This window comes from Petaurus breviceps, unplaced genomic scaffold, assembly GCF_028583685.1.
Source record: "Petaurus breviceps papuanus isolate PSGF00001 unplaced genomic scaffold, PetGlider_PUasm1.0 118, whole genome shotgun sequence".
Taxonomy (NCBI): Eukaryota; Metazoa; Chordata; class Mammalia; order Diprotodontia; family Petauridae; genus Petaurus; species Petaurus breviceps.
This window is the reverse complement of record NW_027185616.1, coordinates 25,684,828-25,709,354: the sequence shown is the minus strand read 5'-3', so window position 1 is coordinate 25,709,354 and position 24,527 is coordinate 25,684,828. Positions and strand designations below refer to the sequence as shown.

The 24,527-nt window shown below is 34.8% G+C and overlaps 1 protein-coding gene across 4 annotated transcripts in view; it reads right to left on the bottom strand.

The window, feature by feature from the left end:
• The window catches only part of SYK (spleen associated tyrosine kinase), a 147,034-nt gene that overhangs the window by 92,875 nt on the left and 29,632 nt on the right, over positions 1 to 24,527 (bottom strand). For all 4 annotated transcript variants that reach the window (XM_069087285.1, XM_069087277.1, XM_069087300.1 and 1 more), the window contains one exon: positions 3,187 to 3,632. In XM_069087285.1, coding sequence (XP_068943386.1) covers positions 3,187 to 3,597 — 411 coding nt within the window. In that variant the 5' untranslated portion in view covers positions 3,598 to 3,632. The remainder of the gene's footprint in view (positions 1 to 3,186; positions 3,633 to 24,527) is intronic.

The following is a 24,527-nucleotide window of genomic DNA, read 5'->3' as shown; positions in this document are numbered from 1 at the left end:
TGGGGCGGTGGGTAGGGGAAAAAACAAGAAGAAAATTTGTAACTCAAAATCTGGCGGAAACGAATGATGTAAATCAGAAAGAAAAAAAAAGAAAGAAAAAAACATGAGAAAGCATAGGAAAAATAAGAGTTTTCCTTAAAATGACAAGCACTATTTATAACCATTAGCAGTCATTATATATAATGGGAATAACCTAAAAGCATTCCCAATATGATTAAGGATGAAATAAGGATGCCCATTATCATCATTAATATTCAAGATTGTTCTAGAAATGTTAGCATAAACAATAAGCAAAGAAAAAGAAATTAAAGGAATTAGAATAGGCAATGAGGAAACAAAACTATCACTCTTTGCCCATTAATGATGGCATACTTACAGAATCCTATAGAATCAGATATAAACCTACTTGAAACAATTAATAACTTTAGCCAAATGGCAGGATATAAAATAAACCCACAGAAATCATCAACATTTTTATATGTTACCAACAAAGCCCAACAACCAGAAAAAGAAAAAGTTCATTTACAATAACTGTAAACAATATGAAATATTTGGGAGGCATCTACCTGCCAACACAAAACCAGGAACTATATGAACACAATTACAAAACACTTTTCACACAAATTAAGTCAGATCTAAACAACTGGAAAAATATCAATTGCTCATGAGTAGGCTAAGCTAATATAATAAAACTAACAATTCTGCCCAAATTAATTTACCATATCAACCAAACAACCAAAAAATTAATTTATAGAACCAAAAAAATAATAACAAAATTCATCTGGAAGGAACAAAAGGTCCAAAATATCAAAGGTAATAAATAAAAATAAAAAGCAAAAAAAAAAAATTTGCAAGGGAAGGTGACCTAGTAATATCAGATCTAAATTATATTATAAAGTGTCAGTCATCAAAACCATTTGGTAATAAGAAATGCAGTTTTGGATCAGTGGAACAGGTTAAGTACACAATAAGACACAGTAGTTAATGACTATAGTAATCTGTTTGATAAACCCAAAGAGTCTGGCTTCTGGGATAAGAACTCACTATTTGACAAAACACTGGTGGGAAAATTGAAAAATAGTGGGGCAGAAACTAGGCATAGACCAATATCTTATACCGTATACCAAGATAAGGTTAAAATGGATACATGATTTAGATATAAAGGATGATACCACTAAAAAATTTGGTGAACAAGAAATAGTTTACCCATCAGAAGAACAGAAGAATTTATGACCAAAGAAAGATAGAGAACTATATGAAATGCAAAATGGATAATTTTGATTACATTAAACTTTAAAAGTTTTACACAAACAAAACCAATTTAACCAAGATTAGAAGGGAAGTAGAAAGCTGAGAAGCAATTTTTATAGCCAGTGTTTCTCATCTATGTAGAGAGCCAAACCAAATTTATAAAAATACAAGTCATTCTTCAATTGCTAAATGGTCAAAGGATTTGAATAGGCAATTTTCAAAGAAATTAAAGCTATCTAAAGTCATAGAAAAATAATCTAAATCACTACTGATTAAAGAAATTCAAATTAAAACAACTCTGAGATATCACCTTATGACTATCAGATTGGGTAACATGAAGAGAAAATCATAAATGTTGGAGAAGATAAGGGAAAACTGGAACACTAATGCATTATTGGTGGAGTCACAAACTGGTCTAACCAGCCTGGAGAGCAATTTGGAACTATGCCCAAAGAGCTATAAAACTGTGCAATGCCATTACTAGGTCTATATTCCAAGGAGATCATCAAAAAGGGAAAAGGATCCACATGTACAAAAATATTTATAGCAGCTCTTTTTGTGGTGGCAAAGAATTGGAAATTGAGGGCATGTCCATCAATTATGGAATGGCTAAACAAGTTGTGGTATATGAATGTAATGGAAAACTATTGTTAAATAAGAAATAATGAGCAGGCAGATTTCAGAAAAACATGGAAAGACTTTTGTGAACTGATGCTGATTAAAGTAAGCAAAACCAGGAGAACATTGTACACAGTAACAGCAATGTTTTCTGATAATCAACTATGATAGACTTAGCAATATAATGATCCAAGATAATTTCAAAAGACTCACAATGGGAAATGCTATTGACATCCAAAGAAAGAACTGTGGGATCTGAATGTAAATGGAAGCATCCTATTTTCACTTTGTTTTTTGTATTTTCTTTCTCATGGTTTTTCCTTTTTGTTCTGATTCTTCTTTTACAAAATGACTAATGTGGAAATATATTTAACATGATTATACATGTATAACCTATAGTAGATTGCTTGCTTTCTTGAGGAGGGGGAAGGGAAGGAGGGACAAACATTTGGAACTTAAAATCTTTAAAAAATGAATGTTGAAAACCACCTTTACATGTAATTGGAAAATAAAACACTATTAAGTGCAAACAAACAAAGAATTTAAGCTCCTATAGTTCATGGACTATCTTTTTGCTTGTGTTTGTATACCCAGCTTAGCACAGTGCCAGGCACATTAGAAGGTACTTAATAAATGATTGTTGATTGATAGCATTTATAGTTTTATATATATATATATATATATATATATATATACATATATATCCCTTGATAAAGTGTATATATGTATACTTTGATAATGTATTAAAAATCAGACAGACTATTACATAACAAACACAACAGAACTGCAAAAAATGTATGCATTTAAATCAGTGATGAGCCATTTTATACTACAGTTATCTGTGCATGTGTCATATCCACTCCCTAAAGGGAGGGGCCGTATCTTATCTCAATTTTGCATCTTTCCTGGCACCTAGCACAGCATCTTATGTACAGAGGGTACTCAAGTAATGTTCTTTGAGTAGAATAAATTGGAGGTACAGTATAAAAATGACATACCACAGCAAGAAAATAACAAATTCTACATGTTTCTTAAAATCTGATATGTGGTGGCAAAAAAAAATACCTTTTAAAAGCATGACTTGTATCTACTGAATAGCTATTTAAATGTCTGCCTCTTGAAATACTACCATGTACAATATGTTATATATATGTGTGTGTGTGTGTGTATGTCTATGTATATTATTATGTATATGTGTATGTATGTGTATATGTGTGTGTATCATGAAGGGCTTTGGTGAAAGCAAAGACTCTCAAAATTAATTAAATTTTAAATAGTAACAAAATTTCTTTCCACTGGAAACAGTAAATAGCTCACCTGTAAGTTCCATGTCTGTTTTACATATTCTCTGATGAGGTTTTCCTTCAAATCTTCAAATGGACCAGTCTTGGGTTCTACTCCAGGTGGTCGATTAAAAGCTTTCTTCAGAAGACAGATCAGACCATCAGACTCTTGAGAATGATAAATGCAGAGCTCAGCAGGGCTCATGTGGGTCCTCCCACCAGCAATGGCATATGTCCCATTCAGCTCCCTCTCAATGGTGTAATGATGAGCCTTCTTTCCAAAAGCCACTGATAATGCAAAGCCACCCAGGTAGTTGCGACTCTGCCGAAGTAGGTAGAGCCCATCACTCATTCCCCCCTGAACAAGATAATCTTCTGCTTCTTCACGGGTGATGTTGCCAAAGAAAAAGGGTAAGTGGTTCACATCACTCATGCTGGTTGCCATCGTTACTTATTAAGCCAAAAGCAATGCTCCTGTACCTAGACGAGAAAAGAGAGCATAAAGAGTTGTCAACTTGGGAACACAATGGACAAGACAAATGGGGGGGGGGGAGGATTAAAACAATTAAACAAAAAACTGCTTCCTAGCAAGTTGTAGGGGGAGCTCTTAAAGTCACAGGATCACAAATTTTGAGCTACGTGGGATATTAAAGGTCATCTTATCCAAGCTCCTCATTTATAAATGAGGAAACTAAGGCTCAGAGAACTTCTGATTTGCTCAGGGTCACAAAGTTAATGTGTCAAAGTTTTAGAATTAATTCTCAGAATGGTGTTACTTCCTTCTTGGTTTTGACATCCTCAAGTTTCCTGTTATATGTTATCACAGTCATGCTGGAGAAGTTATTTTATTTTTGTAAGTAGGTGGTGCAAATATCACCATATTTCAGATGAAGAAACCAAAACTATGAGAGGTTAACAGCCTGATTCAAGACAGCCAGTGGCAGAAATGGGAATCAAACCTTGATGGCAGCATTCTAAAGTATGGTGTTCATTCCAATGTAGGAATAATTGTGAAATATATCATCTTAGGTTTAGAGACGAATTATTTACATTAAATCATGGAATACAAAATCTAGGGGAAAAAAACTTTAATGATCATCTAGAAGAAATTCCTCAGGGATCAATGTGGTGCAGGGGGAAGGGATTTAATAAAATTGAAAGAAAAAAAAGAGTTGGCCAACCCTAAAATTTTGGAAAGGAATTGAAAGAAAAAAAATTAGTCATTTTTAAGTCATGTTTGACTAAATTTTTAAAGAGACATGTAAATGATAAATCACAACGTGTATTTTTGCCTTGCTTTATATTCCCAGAATTTAACACAGCATCTACATAGTGTTTGTTTATTCACAAATAAAGAAGAAATAAAATGTTATTTTCCAAATGTGTTTGCCTAATTAGATATCAACAAAATTGACTAAATAAAAGTGACAAATTGAATTGATGAGTATCTATAAAAATATAAAATATCAAAAGAAACAACAGAGAATGTAAATAACCCAATTTCAGAAAAACAAATTGAACAAGCAATAACTGAATTCCTAGAATGGGGGAATAAAAGCTATGATCAGAAGGATTTACAGAGTGAATTCTATCAAACATTTTCAAAGAACAATTGATTCCAATATTACATATACAATTCAGAAATTTGAAGGAAAAACAAATTTGTGTCACAAAATGACACAAAGAAGCTAACCTGCTGCTGAGGACAGCCCAGCAGGCTAGCAGCAAATGGCGAGCTCAGTGCTCTGGGAGTCGACCCCAGGCCCACTTGAGCCGGAAGTCTTAGCCCCAGGTCAGCCTGACCAACCACCAGCTAGAGGGACTTCAGATCACCAGAAGCTGTGTTGGTTTCCAGAATTATCAACCCATAGATGCCAAGGACAAAGTGAGAAGTCAGTGCAGTGTGGACTCTGAGACCTGGGAATTCGGGAGTGCAGCCCAGCCTTTGACCCCAGGGTGAGAAGTGGCCATGCAGCTGCTGCCACAAGGCAGCTATAGCTCCTGGTCTGCAGACTGTAGTCAGACCAAGCAACCACTCTGAAGGGTAATCACTCTTGCTTTAACCTGCTTGTATCTGGATTGCTGTCTAGGGTGGAGGTCCTGGAGTATGTGACTAGTGAGTCAGAGCATGTGGAGACTTCAGAGAGAGCAGCCATCTAATAGCTCCAGCAGCTGAGAAAACTCCAGTGATTTGAGACAAAGCTCCCCTCTCTGGAAGCAGAATTCTACTGTGGTAAACAGCTCAAAAGTCAAGTAATTGAGTTGCAACATGAGTAAATGAGGGAAGCAATGCAAGCACAGAAATCTGACATTAGACTCCTATTTTGGGGACAAAAAGGCTCAAAGCATGGAACAGGAGGAAGACAGAAAAGTCAGAACTCCTGCACCAAAAGCTTCCAAGAAAAATATGAGCTGGTTACAGGCCATAGAGGAGCTTAAGAAGAATTTTGAAAACCAAATAAGAGAACTGGGGGAAAAATTGGGAAGAGAAATGAGAATGATGCAAGAAAATCATGAAAAGAGAGACAACAACCTGACTGAAGAAAATAACACCTTAAAAAATAGACTAACTTGGGGCAGCCAGGTGGCACAGTGAGTAAGAGTACCGGCACCAGCTTAGGGAGACCCGGGATCAGTTCCAGCCTCAGATACTTGGCACCCACACAAAATAACTAGCCATTAAGATATGGGAGAGGGCAGAATGGGGGAGGGGATATTCAGTGAGAATGCTGTTTTGGGGTGGTTGGTAAGGAAAATTGGGGAGAAAATTTGAAACTCAAAATCTTATGGAAATGAATGATATAAACTAAAAAAGAAAAAAGGAAAAAATAAATAAAAAAAGAATATTAATACAGGGGCACTTAGGTGGTGCAGTGAATATAACACCAGCCTTGGAGTCAGGAGGACCTGAGTTCAAATGTGGCCTCAGACACTTGACACACTAGTTGTGTGACCTTGTGCAAGTCACTTAACCCCAACTGCCTTGCCTACCCCCATCCAAAAAAAAAAAGAATATGGATGCAAAACCTTAAATGAAATACAGCAAAGAGGCTATAGAAACACATTAAAACATCTGTACATTCTGACCAGGTAATGTTTATAACCAGGCATGAAAGGTTCATTCAGAATTAGGAAAGCTATAAAAATATGAGACCATATTAATAAAAACAAAAAATCATGATTAATGGATACAGAATTTTTATTTTTTTTTTTGTAAAATACAAGAAACATTTTTATTTTAAAAAAAACCACTAAGCTTGCATAGGTCTAAATGGACTTTTTTTTAATATGCTAAAAAAAAAATCTATCTAAAACTGAGAGCCAGCATTATATGCAATGGAGATAAATTAGAGGCCTTTACGATAAGATTATGGGAAAAATAAATGAGTTCAATTTCAGCCACTAGCATTTAACATAATGCTAGAAATTCTAGCTAAACCATTAAGACAAGAAAAATTAATTCTGATAGTAAACCTAGCTAAGGAGAAACAAATCTTTTTTTTAAGATAATAGAATAGAGGGAATAGAACATTTGGCCTCGAGTCATGAAGACTTGAGTTCAAATCTATCCTCAAACACTTACTAGCTGTGTGACCCTGGGTAAACCACTAAACCCTGCTTGCCTCAGTTTCATCTTCTGTAAAATGAGCTGGAGAAGAAAACAGCAAACTAGTCTAGTATCTTTGCCAACAAAACCCTAAATGGGGTCATCAAGAGTCAGAAATGACTGAAAATGATTGAAAAACAAAAAGATATCAATATATAGCTATATACATAAATATACATTCATATGCACGCATGTACTACTATAAGATGAAAATTTTTAAAAGTTCAGATATTGATGAAAACATATCTTTTAGTGAGAGCAATATTATTGAATTCTTAAACATCTTGATATAATACTGTGATACAGAAATTCAAAGGTCTGGCTCTCAGTTGTATGACTATTACATCTGAAAATGATACCTCTTACTTATTTTGGCTATTGGGAACCCATTATTCATTTTTGTTCTGTCACAACCAAATTCATACTTCTTGAAAGAGAGAAGATTCAAAATAAGGAAGATCAGCTTTCTCTCTATTGTTGGGTATTATTAATTTTCCATCAGCAATTCTGCATGGCTTTACTCCACAGAACATCTCCCCTCCCCAGGAAAAACTGATGACCAGCTATCTCATGAACATGCTGATTTTTTATATTCTAGACTTTTCTCAACTTATCCTCAATTGCCTTGCCCTGGACATTGGGAGGCTAAAATGCAGAGCATCAAACCCCTTCCAAAACTTCCTTTAGAGAAGGCTTATCAGTTGTTCTGCTAGGCTTCAACCCCCATAACACCACACCTCTTGGTGGACACCCTACCCCACCCTTTTCAGCTTCCTTTTATGTGTGGTTTTCCCCCCAATAAATTGTAAACTCCTTAAGGGCAGGTACTGTCTCTTTTTCCTATTTGTATCCCTACAGATTTACAAAGTGCCAGACACTTAGCAAATACTTAATAAATGTTTAATGAATAAAAATTAATTTAATTTGTTCCTCAAATCAAGGGTTTTCTTTATCTTGGAGTAGAGATTCTCAGTTTTAAACTACAAAGGAAGTTTCCAAGCAAATTTCTAAAATTGTTTCCTCTAAATTGAGGTGTCTGTGTAGTGACTGGCAGGTTGACCACAGGATTTCTTTGTTCTTAGTCACTTGGCTTATGCTTAGGTGACAGAAAACAGCATTTTTGCTGCTGCCACGACCAACTTAATTTTGTATTGAGACAGAGGGGATACACGTGTGAGGTGAAAAGCAATCTGCAGCAACTGATGAGAATTAGCAAGCCAGTAAGAAGCTTAATTGAAGTGGGTGGGTAAGTCAATGAACACCTGCAGTGCTTTATGCTCTAGTGATCCCAAAGGGAGTGGCTTTTGAATCACCCATCTGTAACTCCTATAGACAGCTGGACTGAAGGGTAACCAAACAGGCTGGCCAGTTGTTTCTCATGAAATGGAGCTTCCTAGAGCACTTCTGTTAAAAGTGTGCTACTGGGATGACTAGGGATCCTTGACATGCTTTCAAAGGATCTGCTAGGTCAAAATTATTTTCATAACATACTAAGACATTTTCATTTATAATATTAATAAATATAGCTAGATATAACCCACACTTTTGGTAACAGGCTTTTGGGGACAGGGATCCTCAGTTATTTTTAAGGGTATATATAAAAGGGTCGAAAGACAAAAACTTTTAGAACCACTACCATGAAGAAGTTAAAATCAGAATCATCTTTGTGGGGTGGGTAGGTGGCACAGTGAATAGAGCACTGGTCCTGGAATCTGAAGAACCTGAGTTCAAATCCAGCCTCAGACATTGGACACGCTAGCTGTGTGACCTTGGGAAAGTCACTTAACCCCAAATGCCCTGCCTTGTCCCCTTCAAAAAGCAAAAAAAAAAAAAAAGAATCATCTTTGTGAGATAAATTGGTCTTCATTACTGTCAGCTGAAAACAGTGATTTACAAAATATACAAAGGTCACATTCTTATGTTTATTGTTTAAGACAGGCAAAATTTAAAGAAGCCACCTTTACAGCAAATAGATCAATGGTCAAAGGATATGAACAGTTTCCAAAAGAAGAACTATTAGCAACTATAAAGCATTCTCCAAATTACCAGCAAGAAAAATACAAATTAAAAAAAGCTGAGTAAATTGGCTCACACCCCAAAAATTGGCAAAGATGACAAAAGATGGGAATAATCAGCATTAGCAGGGCTGTATGGAGACAGGCACACACTGATGCACTATTTTTGGAACTATGAATACACAGACCCATTCTGGAAAGCAATTTGGAATTTCACAAAAATGTAGCCAATGTTAAAGGTATGGTGATCCATTGTCGCCAACCCTACTTTTCAATCACTGTTGGGGGAGGTTCCAATGCGGCAGGATACACCAAATATGCAGCTTTTTCTATTACTTACTCTTTGTCACATACCCCTACCTTCAAATTGTCAACATTCTGAAGTGAGAATCATTAATCAGAGGAAAAAGCTCAAATGAAGAATTTTCTTTTCAACACTAAAATACTCATAACCCCTTACCCTTCCAAGGAAGTCACTGAAAAAGAGAAATGCCCCATATATAAGAAAAGAACTGCATTTCTTTGTGTTTTAGGAAAGAATTAGAAACAAAGTAGATGTTATTCAACTGAAGAACAGCTAGACAAGTGGTGCTACATGAATGGAATGGAATGTCATTGAACAGTAAGAAGTGGTAAAGAGGGTAAATGTAAGAATCACTGGAAGATGAACTAATACAAAAGTAATAACAAAATCAGAAAAAATAATATGCACAAATAGTACAGTAATGTAAATAGAAAGAATAACAACAAAAACAATCAAAACTCAGTTTTAAAACTTGTAACGATCATGATTGCCCCCCAAATAAATGATAACAAGACACTTTTTCTTTATCCTTTGCAGAAGTGGTTATGTCAAGCTCTTGCTATTCTGTTTAATTTTTTTTGGCTTTTTGGAGGGGGGAAGGCAGGGCAATTGGGGTTAAGTGACTTGCCCAAGATCACACAGCTAGTGAATGTTAAGTGTCTGAGGCCGGATTTGAGCTCAGGTCCTCCTGACTCCAGGGTAGGTGCTTTATTCACTGAGCCACCTAGCCACCCCTATTCTGTTTGATTTTGTAGAACATTTCCTTTCTTTATCTTTTCTTTCAATTTTCTTTTAAAGAATGGATCTCAGGGAGATGGTGAAGAATAACAGTTGTGGAAAATATAGGTCAAGTAAAAACAAAAGATATCACCAATTTCCCTAATGAATATAGTGTAAAAATTTTAAATAAAATATTAGCAAAAATATAACAGAAGGATAATACACTATGATCTGGTGGGATTTATGCCAGGAATGCAAAATTGGTTCAGTATCAGGAAAACTGTCAGCATAATTGACCATATCAATAATAAAATTAACAGAAATCATATGATTATCTCAGTAGATGCAGAAAAAGGTTTTAACAAAATGCAATGCCCATTCCTATTAAAAACACTAGAGAAAATAGGAATAAATGGAGTTTTCCTTAAAATGATTAGTAGCATCTATCTAAAACCATCAACAAGCATCATATACAATATAAATAAGTTAGAAGCATTCCCCATAAGATCAGGGAGAAAACAAAGATGTCTATTATCACCACTGTTATTCAGTATTGTACTAGAAATGTTAGCTTTAGCAAAAAGAGAAGAAAAAGAAACTGAAGGAATTAGAAGAAGCAATGAGCAAACAGAAATATCACTCTTTGTGGATGATATGATGGTATACTTAAAGAATCTTAGAAAATCAACTAAAAAATTACTTGAAACAATTAACAACTTTAGCAAAGTTGCATGATATAAAATAAAACCACATAAATCATTGGCATTTCTACATATTACTAACAAAGTTCAACAACAAGAGATAGAAAGAGAAATTCCATTTACAGTAACTGTAGACAACAGAAAATATTTGGGAGTCTAACTGCCAAGATTAACCCAGGAACTATATGAATACAATTACAAAATATTTTTCACACAAATAAAATCAGGTCTAAATAATTGGAAAAATGTCAATTGCTCTTCAGTAGGCCAAGCTAATGTAATAAAAATGACAACTGTACCTAAAATAATTTACCTATTCAATGCCATACCAATCAAACTAACAAAAATTTATTTTATATATCTAGAAAAAATTCGTCTGGAAGAACAAAAGGTCCAGAATGTGAAGGGAATTAATGAAAAGAAATACAAGGGAAGGTAGCCTAGTTGCACTGATGGGATTATGGAACCTTGGACCCCTAAAGCAAAAGACTATGTCAGGGGCGGCTAGGTGGCACAGTGAATAGAGCACTGGTTCTGGAGTCAGGAGGACATGAGTTAAAATCTGGCCTCAGACACAACACAAAAACTAGCCATGTGACCTTGGGCAACTCACTTAACCCCAGTTGCCCTCCAAAAAGCAAAAAAAAATTTTTTTAAAAGAAAAGAAAAGACTATGTCTCTGAAAGCAAACCAATCCTTGAACTTTCCCATACATTTTGAGCTACCCAGATCAATGGTTTCTCACCTAAGGCATATGGTCCACCCCAGCCCATATATCTGATAACTTAATTAGCTTTCTTGATACTCATTATTACCATCTAGATCCTTTCACTATTGCACCTTTGCATCTGAGGTCACCCCCACAATCCAGGCTATTTATCACTCCTCAATTCCCTCCAAATCGTCTCAGAGTTTTTTCTTTATATAAAAGTATCATTCTTACCCCCATCAAATTGTAAACTCACTAGGAATCTCTGCCCCCTTCTATTGGCATTACAAAAAACCTTGTCTTGCCCTCCCCAAAGATGAGGACCCTGAGGTTATTTGCAATCACCATGTTCTATATTAGGATATAAGACCTATTTCTCTGTCCCAGTGGATTCAGATAAGGCAAACATGACCCTCTAAGGATGAATTTGACTTGGAATTAGGCTCTGGAGGACAATGTTATCTGAAAATGCTAAGAATTCCTAACTGGTTGTATGATACTGATCAGCTGGAAAGTTTCAGACCCCTTTGTAAATAGCATGTTTCAGAGGCCCTAGAAGCTAAATTCTTATAGGGTTTCTTTACTGTTTGGAAACATCAGCTAGTTGTGGACCTTTCCACCTTTGTTACTATTCAGGATTAAGGGTATATATTTCTAAAGTTTGAATGGGCATCCCTGATGACAAGCAAATGAGCTGTACTAACTTTTTGGGCGGTTCAGTATAAGAGGATGGGGTGACAGAAAATCTTGTCTAATGCTGGAGTTGTGATTTGGGTTATTTAAACATGGAATATATAATAAATACAAGAAGGGAGAGAAAGACAGGTTTGGGCCTTCAGGCCCAGCATCTCCTCAGCCTCAATCAATCCCCTTGCATAACTTTATGAAATGTAAAGATGGGGTCATGGTACCCACATTCATTCATAACTTACCATGGGACCAAAAGGGGTTGTTTTATAGAACTTATGCCCAGGTACAAGGCTCAAATCATTTAGGAGTCTGTTGGGCACAGCGAACTGAATAATTATAATCTCAGGGGTTGCCACTTGGAATCCTCATTGAAATTTTAGGGAATTCACCAACAAGGGAACAAAGCCAAGGTCAACCAATCATATATGTTCTTATTATAGTTATAAATCAACATGGGGGCATCTCGGTGGAGCAGTAAATAGAGCACCAGCCCTGGAGTCAGGAGGACTTGAGTTCAAATCCAGCATCAGACACTTTAAACTTACTAGCCGTGTGACCTTGGGCAACTCACTTAACTCCAGTTGCCCTGCCTTCCCCCCCTCCAAAAAGGAAATAATAATAATAAACGTGAATTTAGAGTGGAAATGGAATTTTTGCTTTTGTGGGTGTTAGTCTGCTGTTTAGATCTGAAAAACTATTTCAAATTCATTATAAAGTGAAAAGTTCATTGGAAGCCCCTTGATTTTCCTTAAATAATCCACATTATTAACATCTAACAGTCCTGTATTCCTGGGTGGTATTGCTGAGATTTGCCCCTTTACAGCAGACATGAACTATAAGAGTATAGGCTGTGTTCAGAAGGTACTCAGCCTAGACTCATAAGTGCCAGCTCCATCCACGAAAAGGTCACTGACCTCCCTTAAGGTAATAATCTTAATGAGCCCCTTTTCCTGCCCCCGAAGTTCTATCTACATAGAGACCTCCTTGTGAGGATTTACTCTTGAGGAAGCTTTGAGTATCCCTCCACCATGGCCCAGCTGTATCCTGTGTGTCTTCCACTCTGCTCAGCATTATCTCAGGGGAATCCTTGAGGGAGAGGAGAATTTGGTCAGTCCTCCCAAGGAGGGTAGCTATGAGACTCACCTTAGTAGTCTGGTTTGGATGACAGTTAGAGTATGGGGAGTAATGTGATGACTTTAGAAGCCCTTAAAGGCTTTTGCATTTTTCCCTAAATGGGATATATAGGGATATATATATATATATATATATATATATATATATATACACACACACACACACACACACACACACACACACACACAGATATGTAAAAGTGTAAGAAGTTAAAAAAAGTTATCGCCTTAGGAAAATTAAATTGCCAGCTCTGTGGAGAATAAAGAAAAAACTGAAAGCAGTAAGACCAGTTAGCAGTAAACTACAGTAGTCCAAACAAGACGTATAAAGGCATGAAGCAGGGTATTGGCTATTGTGGTAGAGAGGAGTGCATATAGGAGACATAAGCTTTGGAAAGAGTACTAGATGATCTCAGAAATCACATTCCGTCTCTTGCTTGAATGATAAACATATCATCTTTGCTGAGTCAGGACCTAGAAAGGTAAAGATCACAGTCACATGTTGTCTACAGAGACTATGTATCAGCATCTAACAGAAACTACAAAACCAAGATAGTACAGGCCCAGTATCAGTTTGATCAGTGTGATCATATCACTAGGAGATATTAGTAGGCATATAGCAGAGGCATAAATTGCACATCCATGTGCATTCCTTAGCCACAAGTGATGCCTACATGGATGCCTCTCCATGTATATTCTCTGTTATGTGTATACTCAATCCACTGATGATGTGTCTGTTTTTGAAAGAATACCAAACATTATGTAGAAAATGTTTGGTTGCTACTTTCCTTTCTATTCCAGTTCATCAAATGCCTTTGCTTTGAACTTGCTTCTTCTGGTTAAAGATAAAGTTATTTGTGGAGATTCATAAAACAGAGTTGTAGAGGGTGCAGACCAGGTATTTCATTGTTCCTGGGCTAGTCATCTGTTGGAGGACCAGCCCTATCAGTTGAGTATTCTCAGATACTATATTCTTTAATAAATAACTGACCATATAATCCATTCTTTTATGTCTCAAAGGTGAATTACAGGATGACTCCAAACTATTATAGAAAAATATGAAAACGAGATATATTGTACAAGGTTAAAAGTAGTCTCTTTATATCTCACAATTTTATCTTCCAAATATTCTGCAAATGTATCTGTGTAAAGCTTGAAATGAAAGGGATGTCTCTTTTTTATTTTTTAGAAATAAAAAATAAAGTATGTCTGAGGTACAAGGCAGCAACCGAACAGTAAGATGTTTTGAAACCTTCCTTTTAGGAAATGAGTTAAGAGCCTACTTTATAGGACTCTATTTTAAAACTTGCAAATGTTCAATGTGCTACTACCAAAACACAAATATCAGATATACATCTGTAATCATGCAAGTAAGAAAAAACCACTCTTTGAATAAATATTTTAACATGTCCTCTGGTGTATATCCTTGTATATAAGTACACAGTATTCTCAGATATTTGTCTTTTTTCTTTTTAAGAATTCAGGTATAACTTAGAGATCAGATTTCTAGTGATGAAAGGAAAAGAAGAAAGGGGGTAAAGAAGGAGTTTTAAAAAGAAGGAAAAATAAAGACAGCAAATAACAACTAGTCCTAGAACCTATCACCAACAAAAAAGGGGCATGTAATTAGGGAAGTAGGACTTTTCTTCAGAGTGTAAAATATGCAAAACAAACTGAAAAATGAGAAGTAGAAAATCTTAAATCAGAATAAGGCCTGTTTTAAGTGTCTATTTAAAATAGGGCAATTTTTATAGCCCACACCTGCAATAAAATCAACGAAAACTTGGGGATTGATTGATGCATGTATTCAGCCAAAGACACTTCACTAAAACATTTTTACAGAAACCATTTATTCATTTGCTTTACTAGCTGTTTTCCCCCCCAAAAAAAATTTCATTGGCCCTATTTATACAAAGTAATATAGAACTATTATGCAACCCCACAATTCAGATGAACAGCTTGAAGGTTTGTTAAGGAATCCTATAAGAGTACTACAAAATCTGTCACCCTAAACATGTGATATCAAATAATGGCAGCCTATGGCACTGAAAAAAGTAATAGCACATAGGAATATTTTAGACCCACAGAAGAGGACTCCAGTTTCCTATGATTATCTGCAGTTCAGTCAGCTGTGGCGAGGCTATCTCATCTGTAAATTACCTGAGGTAAAATCTTATTCATCAGCTAGACACCAATACCCTCCTGGTTTTTACTTTGTTATTTTTATCTCTATCATCCAGCCTGTGGAAGTTCAACAAATGTAAAAGAATTTTAATATTTTATATATAGCAACGTTGAGTAATGGATAAAGTGTGGACCTCCAAATCAGAGAAACTTGGGTTTAAGCCTTGAGTTTAAGCCCAGTCTCTACCATCTTTTACTAGTTGTGTGACCCTGGACAAGTCAATTAACTTTTAAGTACCCTCAAACAACTCTTTAAGACTATGTTATTTAATAAAAAAGGTGCTGATCTTCATTGGGAGAGGCTGCTTCCATACTCCAGATACTTATGAAATAAAACCTCTAATAAAAAAGTTAAAGTCTATGAATGTTAAAAAAAAAAAGAAAAATGCTACCATAAAAGGCATTCCAAAACCAAATGTAAATTATGTTTGTATTATCATTTGTTTGTGACTAGAGCCTGTTCAATCCACATATCCCATTAAGTCACATTCCATTTCCAACCTCTGTAGGCAAATATTAGTGACTGAAGAATGAGAAGGATTTGTGATGGTAATGCTTAAGGTTTGGGATTTGTGGGTAAGGCTGCAGACTGAATTTAGAGAAAGGAAATTTTAGAGGAATTGAGAAAACACAGGGAAGGACTAGAGCTGAAAGAGGAGAATGGCTCAAGACTAAGGAGGAGAATGACTGGAACGGAAGTACATGAAGGAGAAAAGAAGAACAAGGATCAGAAGAAAAATGTTGACAAGCAGAAGAAGGCAAAGCCTTGAACTTCTAGAGAAAGACTTAAAGAGGAGAAGGAAAAGGAACCAAGGAGAATAAGATAGTTGGGGATACAAGGTATGTAATACAAATAAGAAAAGGTAAAAAACGGAAAGCTGGGTATGATTTTCATGGCTCCAATGCTTTGAGAAAAAGTAACAACTTCAGAGGTGAAGATGACAGCAAGCTATAGTCTTCAGGATTTTTTTTTCCTTTGGGGAAGCTACTAGCAAGAACGTCAAGAACTGATTTCCAACAAGTATTAATAAAAAAGAAAAATAAAAGAGGGTCATGGAAGCATTTTTGCTACTTCACCCCCTCTCAAACCCATATAAATCTCACCATAAAATAAATTTAAAAGTTAAGAAGATGAAGAAAATTTTAGCAAACTTAGATAGAATATACCTCTGAAGAAAATTTGATTGAATAGAAAAGAATATACCTTTTACTCAGCTGTACATGACACCTTCATAAAAACTGACAATGTGCTAGGACGTAAAAACCTTACAAACAAATACAGAAAAGCAAAAATATTAAATACACCTTTTTGGACAATAATGCAATTCATTGCATCCAATAAAAGGTCTTAAAGCACAGAATTAAAATTAATTTGAAACTTAAAAATCTAATTTTAAACAATGGACCAAAAAACAAAACAGAAGCAATCATTTTTTTTAAAGATGATAGTGCCAATGAGATAACAAACCAAAAATTTGTGAGATGCAGGCAACACAGTACTCAGGGGAAAAATACTAACTTTAAACAGTGTAATGGGAATGGGAATTTGAAGATCTTCCCTGCCCCTTAATAGACCTAGGGGATTTTGAAGACCTTCCCTGCTTTGAAAGGAAACTCTGCCCCCTAATAGGCTGAATGTAGTTACATGGAGCCTGTGGTGGGAGGAGTTTGCTGAGGGGAAGCAGAGAATCAGAGCTATTAAGACAGTGTGGGAGAGAGGTGCTCAGGCAAGGAGACAGAGAGGTTTGTGGGTAAATATTGATCTTACATTGGTGTATGAAAAGGCTAAAGGATGCTGTGGCTCTCAGTGTTATTATGTCTTCTGAATATCTTTGGTACTATGATGGAATTGGCTTACTGGTTTGGGCATTCAGTTTTCTAGTGTCCAAATAAATGGTTCAATTCTGTCCTCTACCTGAAGAGTTTGGTATATTTTGTGACTGAATGTCATGCGATATTTATAGTCACGGTTTTTATCATGATCGTGGACACAGTATATATTGTATTGGCACTACAAATAGATCAATAAGAGGCAAAGAGAAGATAAATGAAACAGGCACATAAATTTAAAATTTTTTAAAAGTTAAAAATCTCCAAACAAATGCCAAAATAGAAATTCTAAAAATCAAGACATTAATAAGATGGAAAGTTTAAAAAAAATATGAAACTAATAAATAAAGCTAGGACCCTGTTTTATCAAAAAATTAACTAGACAATCTGTTGTTGTTCAGTTGTTTCAGTTGTGTTTGACTCTGTGTCCCAGGAGGGTTTTTTCTTGGCAAAGATACTGGAGTAGTGGCCATTTCCTTCTCCAGCTCATTTTAGAGATGAGGAAATTTAGGCAAACAGGATTAAGTGACTTACCTGGAGTCAAACTGCTACTAAATATCTAAGGCTGAATTTGAACTCAGCAAGATTCATTTTCCTGACTCCAGGCCTGAAACTCTATCAACTGTTCTATCTAGCTGCCTGCAATAGATAATCCAAACAGATAAAGTCCTGTTTTTTATTTTTTAAAAGACAGAAGAAAACAAAACTATGAATATGAAAAATGAAAAGGCTGAATATACAATATGAAACTAAAGTAATTATTAGCCGTTTTTTTTTGCGCAAATATATGCCTCTAAAATGAACAAGCTGAATGAAAGGGATGAATATTTACCAAAAAATATAAATTGTCTCAATTAATAAAAGAGGAAAAAGAATATTTTAAAAGAGTACCTTACTTAAAAAATTGAACAAGTCATAAATGAGCTCAATAAAAAATAACGCCCCTGAAGACCAGGCCGGCGGACAAGTGAGTTCTGCCGAATACCAAATACGACGGTAAGAATATTAGGCAATTCTAATACTATATGAACTATTTGGGAAAATAGGTAAAGAGAGTCCCACCAAATTCTTTCTTTTATACAAATAAGGTTTTGATACCTAAAACAGAGAAAGCAAAAACAGAAATAAAAATAAAAACCATTTTCCCTAATGAATATTGACACAAGAATATTAGGAAAACTATAAACATAATTTACCATATTAATAACAAAAACAAAATAGCAGGCTTTTTAAATAACTAAAGTCTGGACTTATTTTGCTTAACTATACACATTTCTTATAAGGTTTTCCTTTTTCTCCCCAATGGAGAAATGGGACTTGTTGAGGAGGTACAAAGAAGGTACTAGCAAGAATGTTATCACAAAAAAAAAGGAGAGAAACTAACATAACAAAAAAGAAAAATGTTGGATGTTGGAGATGTGAGAAAACAGTGACATGAATGCATTGTTGTTGGAGTTGTGAACCGATCCAACTATTCTAGAGAGCAATTTGGAACTGTCACCAAAGGTCTATCAAACTGTGCAAACCCTCTAATCTAGCAATAGTACTTCTAGTTCTATATCCCAAAGACAGTCCCCCACACCCCCAAAAAAGGGAAAAGTACCTATTTGTACAAAAATATTTGTAGCCAATCCTTTTATGATGGTTAAGAATTAAAAATCCAAGGGATGCCCATCAATTGGGGAATGGCTAAGTAAGTTGTGTTATATGATTCTAATGGCATATTATTGTGCTATAATAAATGACAAATGGGAGCATTTCAGAAAAACATGAAAAAACTTACATGAACTGATCCATAATGAAGTGAAGAGAACCAGGAGAATGTTGTACAAAATAACAACAATATTTTTTTGATGAAGAACTTAGTTATTTTCAACAACACAGTGACCCAACAGTACCAAAGGGCTAATGATGAAACATATTATTTGCCTGAGAAAGAACTGATATTATTTGAATACATAACAGAGCATGCTATTTTTTACTTTGTTTCATTTTTTTCTTTTGTTGAAGCATTCCTGTACAAAAAGAATAATATTTAGATGTTTTACATAATTGTAAAAACAAAAAGACAGAGAAAAATAAAGTCAATGAAGTTGTTAAATGTACAAAAGCAAGAAGAAAGGAGTTTAGATGTAAACATCTGATCAGGAAGTTGTTTAAAATAACCTATTTTATTTATTATGTATTCAAAAAGAAAGGGAGGCTATATGTAATGAAGATTTATGGTTTAAACCATGTTAAATGTTCTACTTTGTATTATACTTTTTAGCATCTTGATTTATATTTATTAAATTCAGAATTTTTAAGTGTGCTAAGTTAATACAAGAGAAGTAAATGAAAGAAAATACAAGCCTAACAGATACACATGTATAAAATAAAACATGATGATGTTACATACAAGATACATCTAAAAATAAAGATAGATGAAAACTGAAAAAAGGCAGAGAGAACAAAAAAGGAGGAAAATTAAAGGCAAGAAACACCACAATGACAGAGTAAAAGAAACAGGGATGGAGGCTGGAAATATAATAAGTTCTTCTACCAAAGGAAGGCAAATAGCCATCTAAATAAACAGCAACAGTTCCTAAGGATAGAATTCTGCTATTTTATTTATTTTTTGATATGTTTTATTTCCCCCCAATTACATGTTAAAACAATTTTTAACATTTGTTGTTTGTTTGTTTTTTATTTTTAGTTCCAAATTCTATCCCTCAATTCATCCTTTCCTGTTTCCTGGCCTCCAGTACCCCTCCTTGAGATGGTAATAGGTTATATATGTACAAGCACGTAAAACATTTCCATAGTAGTCATTTTGTCTAGGAAAACTCAAATAAAAGAAAAAAATAAAAGAAACAGTGAAAAATTGCACACTTCTGTCTGTATTAAAACAATATAAGCTCTTTCTCTGGAGGCAAGTAGTATGCTTCATCATTAGTCCTTTGAGATTTTCTTGGATCACTGTATTGATGAGACTAGCTAGCTAAGTCATTCACAGTTCTTTATCAAACAATATTGCTGTTGCTGTGTACAACATTCCTCTGGTTCTGTTCCTTTCCCTATGCATCAGTTCATGTGAGTCTTTGCAGGTTTTTCTGAAATCTGCCTGCCCATCACTACTTATAGCACAATGATATTCCATTATAATCATATACCACAATTTGTTTAGCCATTCCCCAATTGATGGGCATCCCTTTTATTTCCAACTCTTAGCCACCATAAAAAGAGCTGTTATAAATATTTTTGTACAAATAGGTCCTTTCCCCCTTTTTCATATCTTTGCAATATAGACTTACCAATGTTATTTTTTTTTTTAAGCAATTGGAGTTAAGTAACTTGCTCAAGGTTACACGACCAGTTATTTCTGGGTGTGGTGCTGAGAATCTAAGCCTGGATTTGATCCCCAGGTCATCCCTACAGAGGATCCAGTGCTCTTACTCATTGAGCCACCTGGCTGCCCCTCCTACCAATGTTATTGCTAGATCTAAGGGTATGCACAGTTTTATAGCCCTTTGCTCATAGTTCCAAATTGCTCTCCAGAATGAGTGAGCTCTGCTATTTTAAAGGACGCTCATGCTGTAATTTATGAGTATAAGGGAAAGATTTAAAAATTTAAACTGTATTTTCTTTCTAAAGAGTATAAAGTAGTTTGCATGAAGACCAGTGCCAGACAGTATCTTCCATACCATTTTATATGCATCTAGAATTTAATATAACAAAAAAATTTACCAGTTTTTGAAAAGAAGACTTATTCAACAAGTTTCACTTAGTATCATATACCCAAGAGGAAATAACAATACAGTTAAAGATTTAAATAAAGGAATCAGAATTTAATACAAATACCAAGATCAGATCCTAAAATATCTGTACTGCATCTCAAAATTGTCCTCCTTAGCTTAAAACAAAAAGCACTTACTATCCCTTCAGGACAATAAATGAAATAAACTAGGACAAACAAGGCAATCACAAACAGAGCTCCTATACGTGTTTAATAAAAAAGCATTTCAGTGTTTCATGTAATGTGGTATAAGAGCAATGTTTAATATAATTGAAATAGTTTTAAATTGAGTATGCTTATTGCTTAAGCTCACTCCTACAATATAACTACCTTGAGAGAAGCTGAAGTGGTTTAATGGTTGCAACATAACTAAAGTTCTGAAATGACTCTAAATTACAAAAAAAAAAACCCTTTAAATCATATTTAATAAAGAACTATAAGACTATGAAAGGTCAATTTAGAAAAACTTTTATCAAAACTATCTTTTTTAAAATTTCATGGTCCTTATTGGAACAAAACTTCAACAATCCAGGAAAAGTGATTTATCCATAATTGTTTTACTAGATAATAGTCACATTCCATGATGCTGGGCAAAGGGCGTTATCACACTTTGATTAAGGATGAATTGTATAAAAGAACGTAAGTTTCTGCTGTGAAATGCAAGACAAATTCAAACGTTTCTTACAGTCATTAAAGGCTGGGGCTGAAGGGGATGGGAGAGATAATCTAATTTAATATCCTCACTTTACAAATGAGGTAATAAGCTCAGCAAAGTTAACTTGTTCAAGGCCACACATGAAGAAATGAAAAATCTTCATTTTATAACAAAATTTATTTTTTAACATTTGATTTTTTCCATCATGTGATCCAAATTCTCTCCCTCCCCTACCCACAAAGAATATCAATCATACATGTGAAGTCATGCAAAATATATTTCCATATTAATGGCATTGCTAAAAAGAAAGAAAGAAAAAGGTATATTCCCATCTGCTCTCAGAGTTCACCAGTTCTCCCTGTGGTGGTGGATAACATTTTTCATCATAGGTCCTTTGGAAAAGTCTTGGTTCATTGTATTGATTAGAGTAGGTAATGGAATCCCCAATGATGCCTAGATTATGTGAAGACTCCATGGAATGTCCACATATCTAGAACAGTATTATCTTAACATTCTGTTTGGTTTTAGAGATCCCTAAGCTTTTAGATTCTTAAGGAAATGATATAAGTATTAAAGCAGTTTTTAAAATATTGCATCTGGTATATGATAAAAATATTTTTTTCCAAAGAACTACATACACAGAACACCCATGGGGCTAGGAACATAGTATGCCCTTCAGTAAGTCAAAACAGATTAAATACTCACAAAAGAACTTTAAAAGGACATTATTTCAAATCAATTTATTTTATTTATTAATGGTACAAAACTATTTTATTATTTTTGCCAAAGTATTATTAATATTTTTAGTAAGAGCAATGCGATTGGATATGTTCCATTATTTTTGAAAATCTTTGTCTCACTTTGTGAGACAGCAGTTCCGGGGCCTGGATCTGGTTCTAAAATAATTTTCATTCAAAACTTTATTTTAATGCTAATCAAAGCAGAAAAAGATATCCTGCATGGACCACGAATGTAGATCCAAACTGAAAATATGCATTGTTGGCAATGCTTAAATAATTATTATACTCACCTTGCAATCTCATCTACCCAATCAAGCAAGCAAAAGATGAAGAAAAATGTGAAAAAAAAGTTTTCTTCTTTGACATCAATCAGTTGGTTTTGCAAACCAACTAGGTAGGTGAAACCAGAATGACAGAGTAGAGTAAGCTTTACAGTTAAGTTCTCCCAACATTTCCTTCCAAATAACTTTAAAATAGCACTACAAATCAAATTCTGGAGTGGTATAGCCAACAAGATCAGGGTGAGGCATTTTTCTATCCTAAGACAACATATGAAGTCTGGAGTGTCTGTGAAGTAGTATCTTTGACACTGAGGTAAGGGATGGACTGGAATGTATATAACAGCACCAGCTGTGAACTTTGGAGGCAGCTGGGACAGAAGCAGTAGCAGGTTCAGGAGTTTTCAGCCCAGAGATTACAAAGGGACTGAATTTACCAACAAATTAAAAATAGATTACAGATGACCCCACTGCTAGCACTGGAGTGCCAGACTGGGTGCAGTTTGACAACTCATTTTCCATATGCAATTCTCAGTTGAGGTACAGTGCAGACAGGAACATTTGTAGGCACAAGGGAGTAGGGTCCCTTCTGAAGTAAGGACAAGAGTACAGATGAAGATAGCAGTGACCAAACCTCTTCCTGTGTCACACCACCTTGGAAGCACTAAAAACTTATCAATCCCCAGAAATCAGCTGTGAAAACAGCAGCTCGAAAAAGCCTAAAAGCTTAGGACCATTTCTCCAACTCTTGGGTGAGCAGAGTCAAACTCTAACAACAAAATTCAAAGTCAAGAAAGAGGTGAGGAAAATAAGAAAACAACAAAAGAAGAACCTAAAAAGCTATTATGTTGATAGAGAAGATTAAGACAGACTCAGAAGAAGAAAATGACATGAAAAAGGCTCTGAGCAAAGAAAAATACAAATTGAACACGAGAACAATAATAATTCCTGGAAAAGCTAAATAAAGAACTAAAATTATATTTAACATTAAGTAGGAGTGTTAGGGGAAAATTGGAGAAAAGAAATGAGAACAATGAAAGAAAATTATGAAAAGAGAATTGACAGTTTGATAAAAGAAGAACAAAATAACTGATTGATAACAGTTGTTTAATAACAGACTAAAGAACTGAATTAGGCAAATGGTAAAATGGGTACAAAACTGAGAGAAGAAAATAATTCCTACCTGAAAACCACAATAAAAAAAGAGCCCAGACATCACATTTTAATAAATAATAAAAGATAACTGCCCTAATGTTTATATTAATTTTTTAATTTTAACATTCTCTTTTACCGGAGGGCAAAAGAGAAATCAAAAGAGTTCACCAATCACTTCCTGAAAGAGATGCCAAAAAGAAAATCTCAGGAATATTCCTCTAAAGACCAATTTCAGGGTGTCCAGGTCAAGAAGAAAATAATTCAAGTAACCAGAAACAATTAATTCAAGTATCACAGAGACACAGTCAGTAATATATAAATTTAGCAGCTACTCATTTGCTTTAAACTTGAACGATAAGTATTACTTCAAATATTTAGATCTAATTTTGTTTGTATATAGTATTTTATGTTTATATTCATAAAGTTCCTGTCTCTGCTTTGATAGGTATATTCTCAGATGTTTTACACCTGTCTAATCATTTTAAATGATCTAAAACAATATAGAACAACATGGCTGACACATAATGTAGGTTCCCTATTTTCTCTTTTGATTAAATCTATTTTAGTTTTAACTTTGTCTGAAATTATGATTCCTATCCCTGTTTTTTTATACAATACATTCTACTCCTGGCTTTATTTTATATTTGTATCTCTCATTTTCATAGCATTTCCTGAAAGCAACACATTTTTAATTCAAATTCTGAATCTGCTATCAGTTACCATTTTATAGGTAAATTCATCCCATTCACATTCTAAACACTAATTACTTATTGTACATTGTCCTTCTTCTTACTTCCCCTCACTATCCTTCTCACCCTATTCCTATCCCTCTTCTCTCCTCTGCTTCATCTCTACCTGCTATCTTGCAGTCCTATTCCT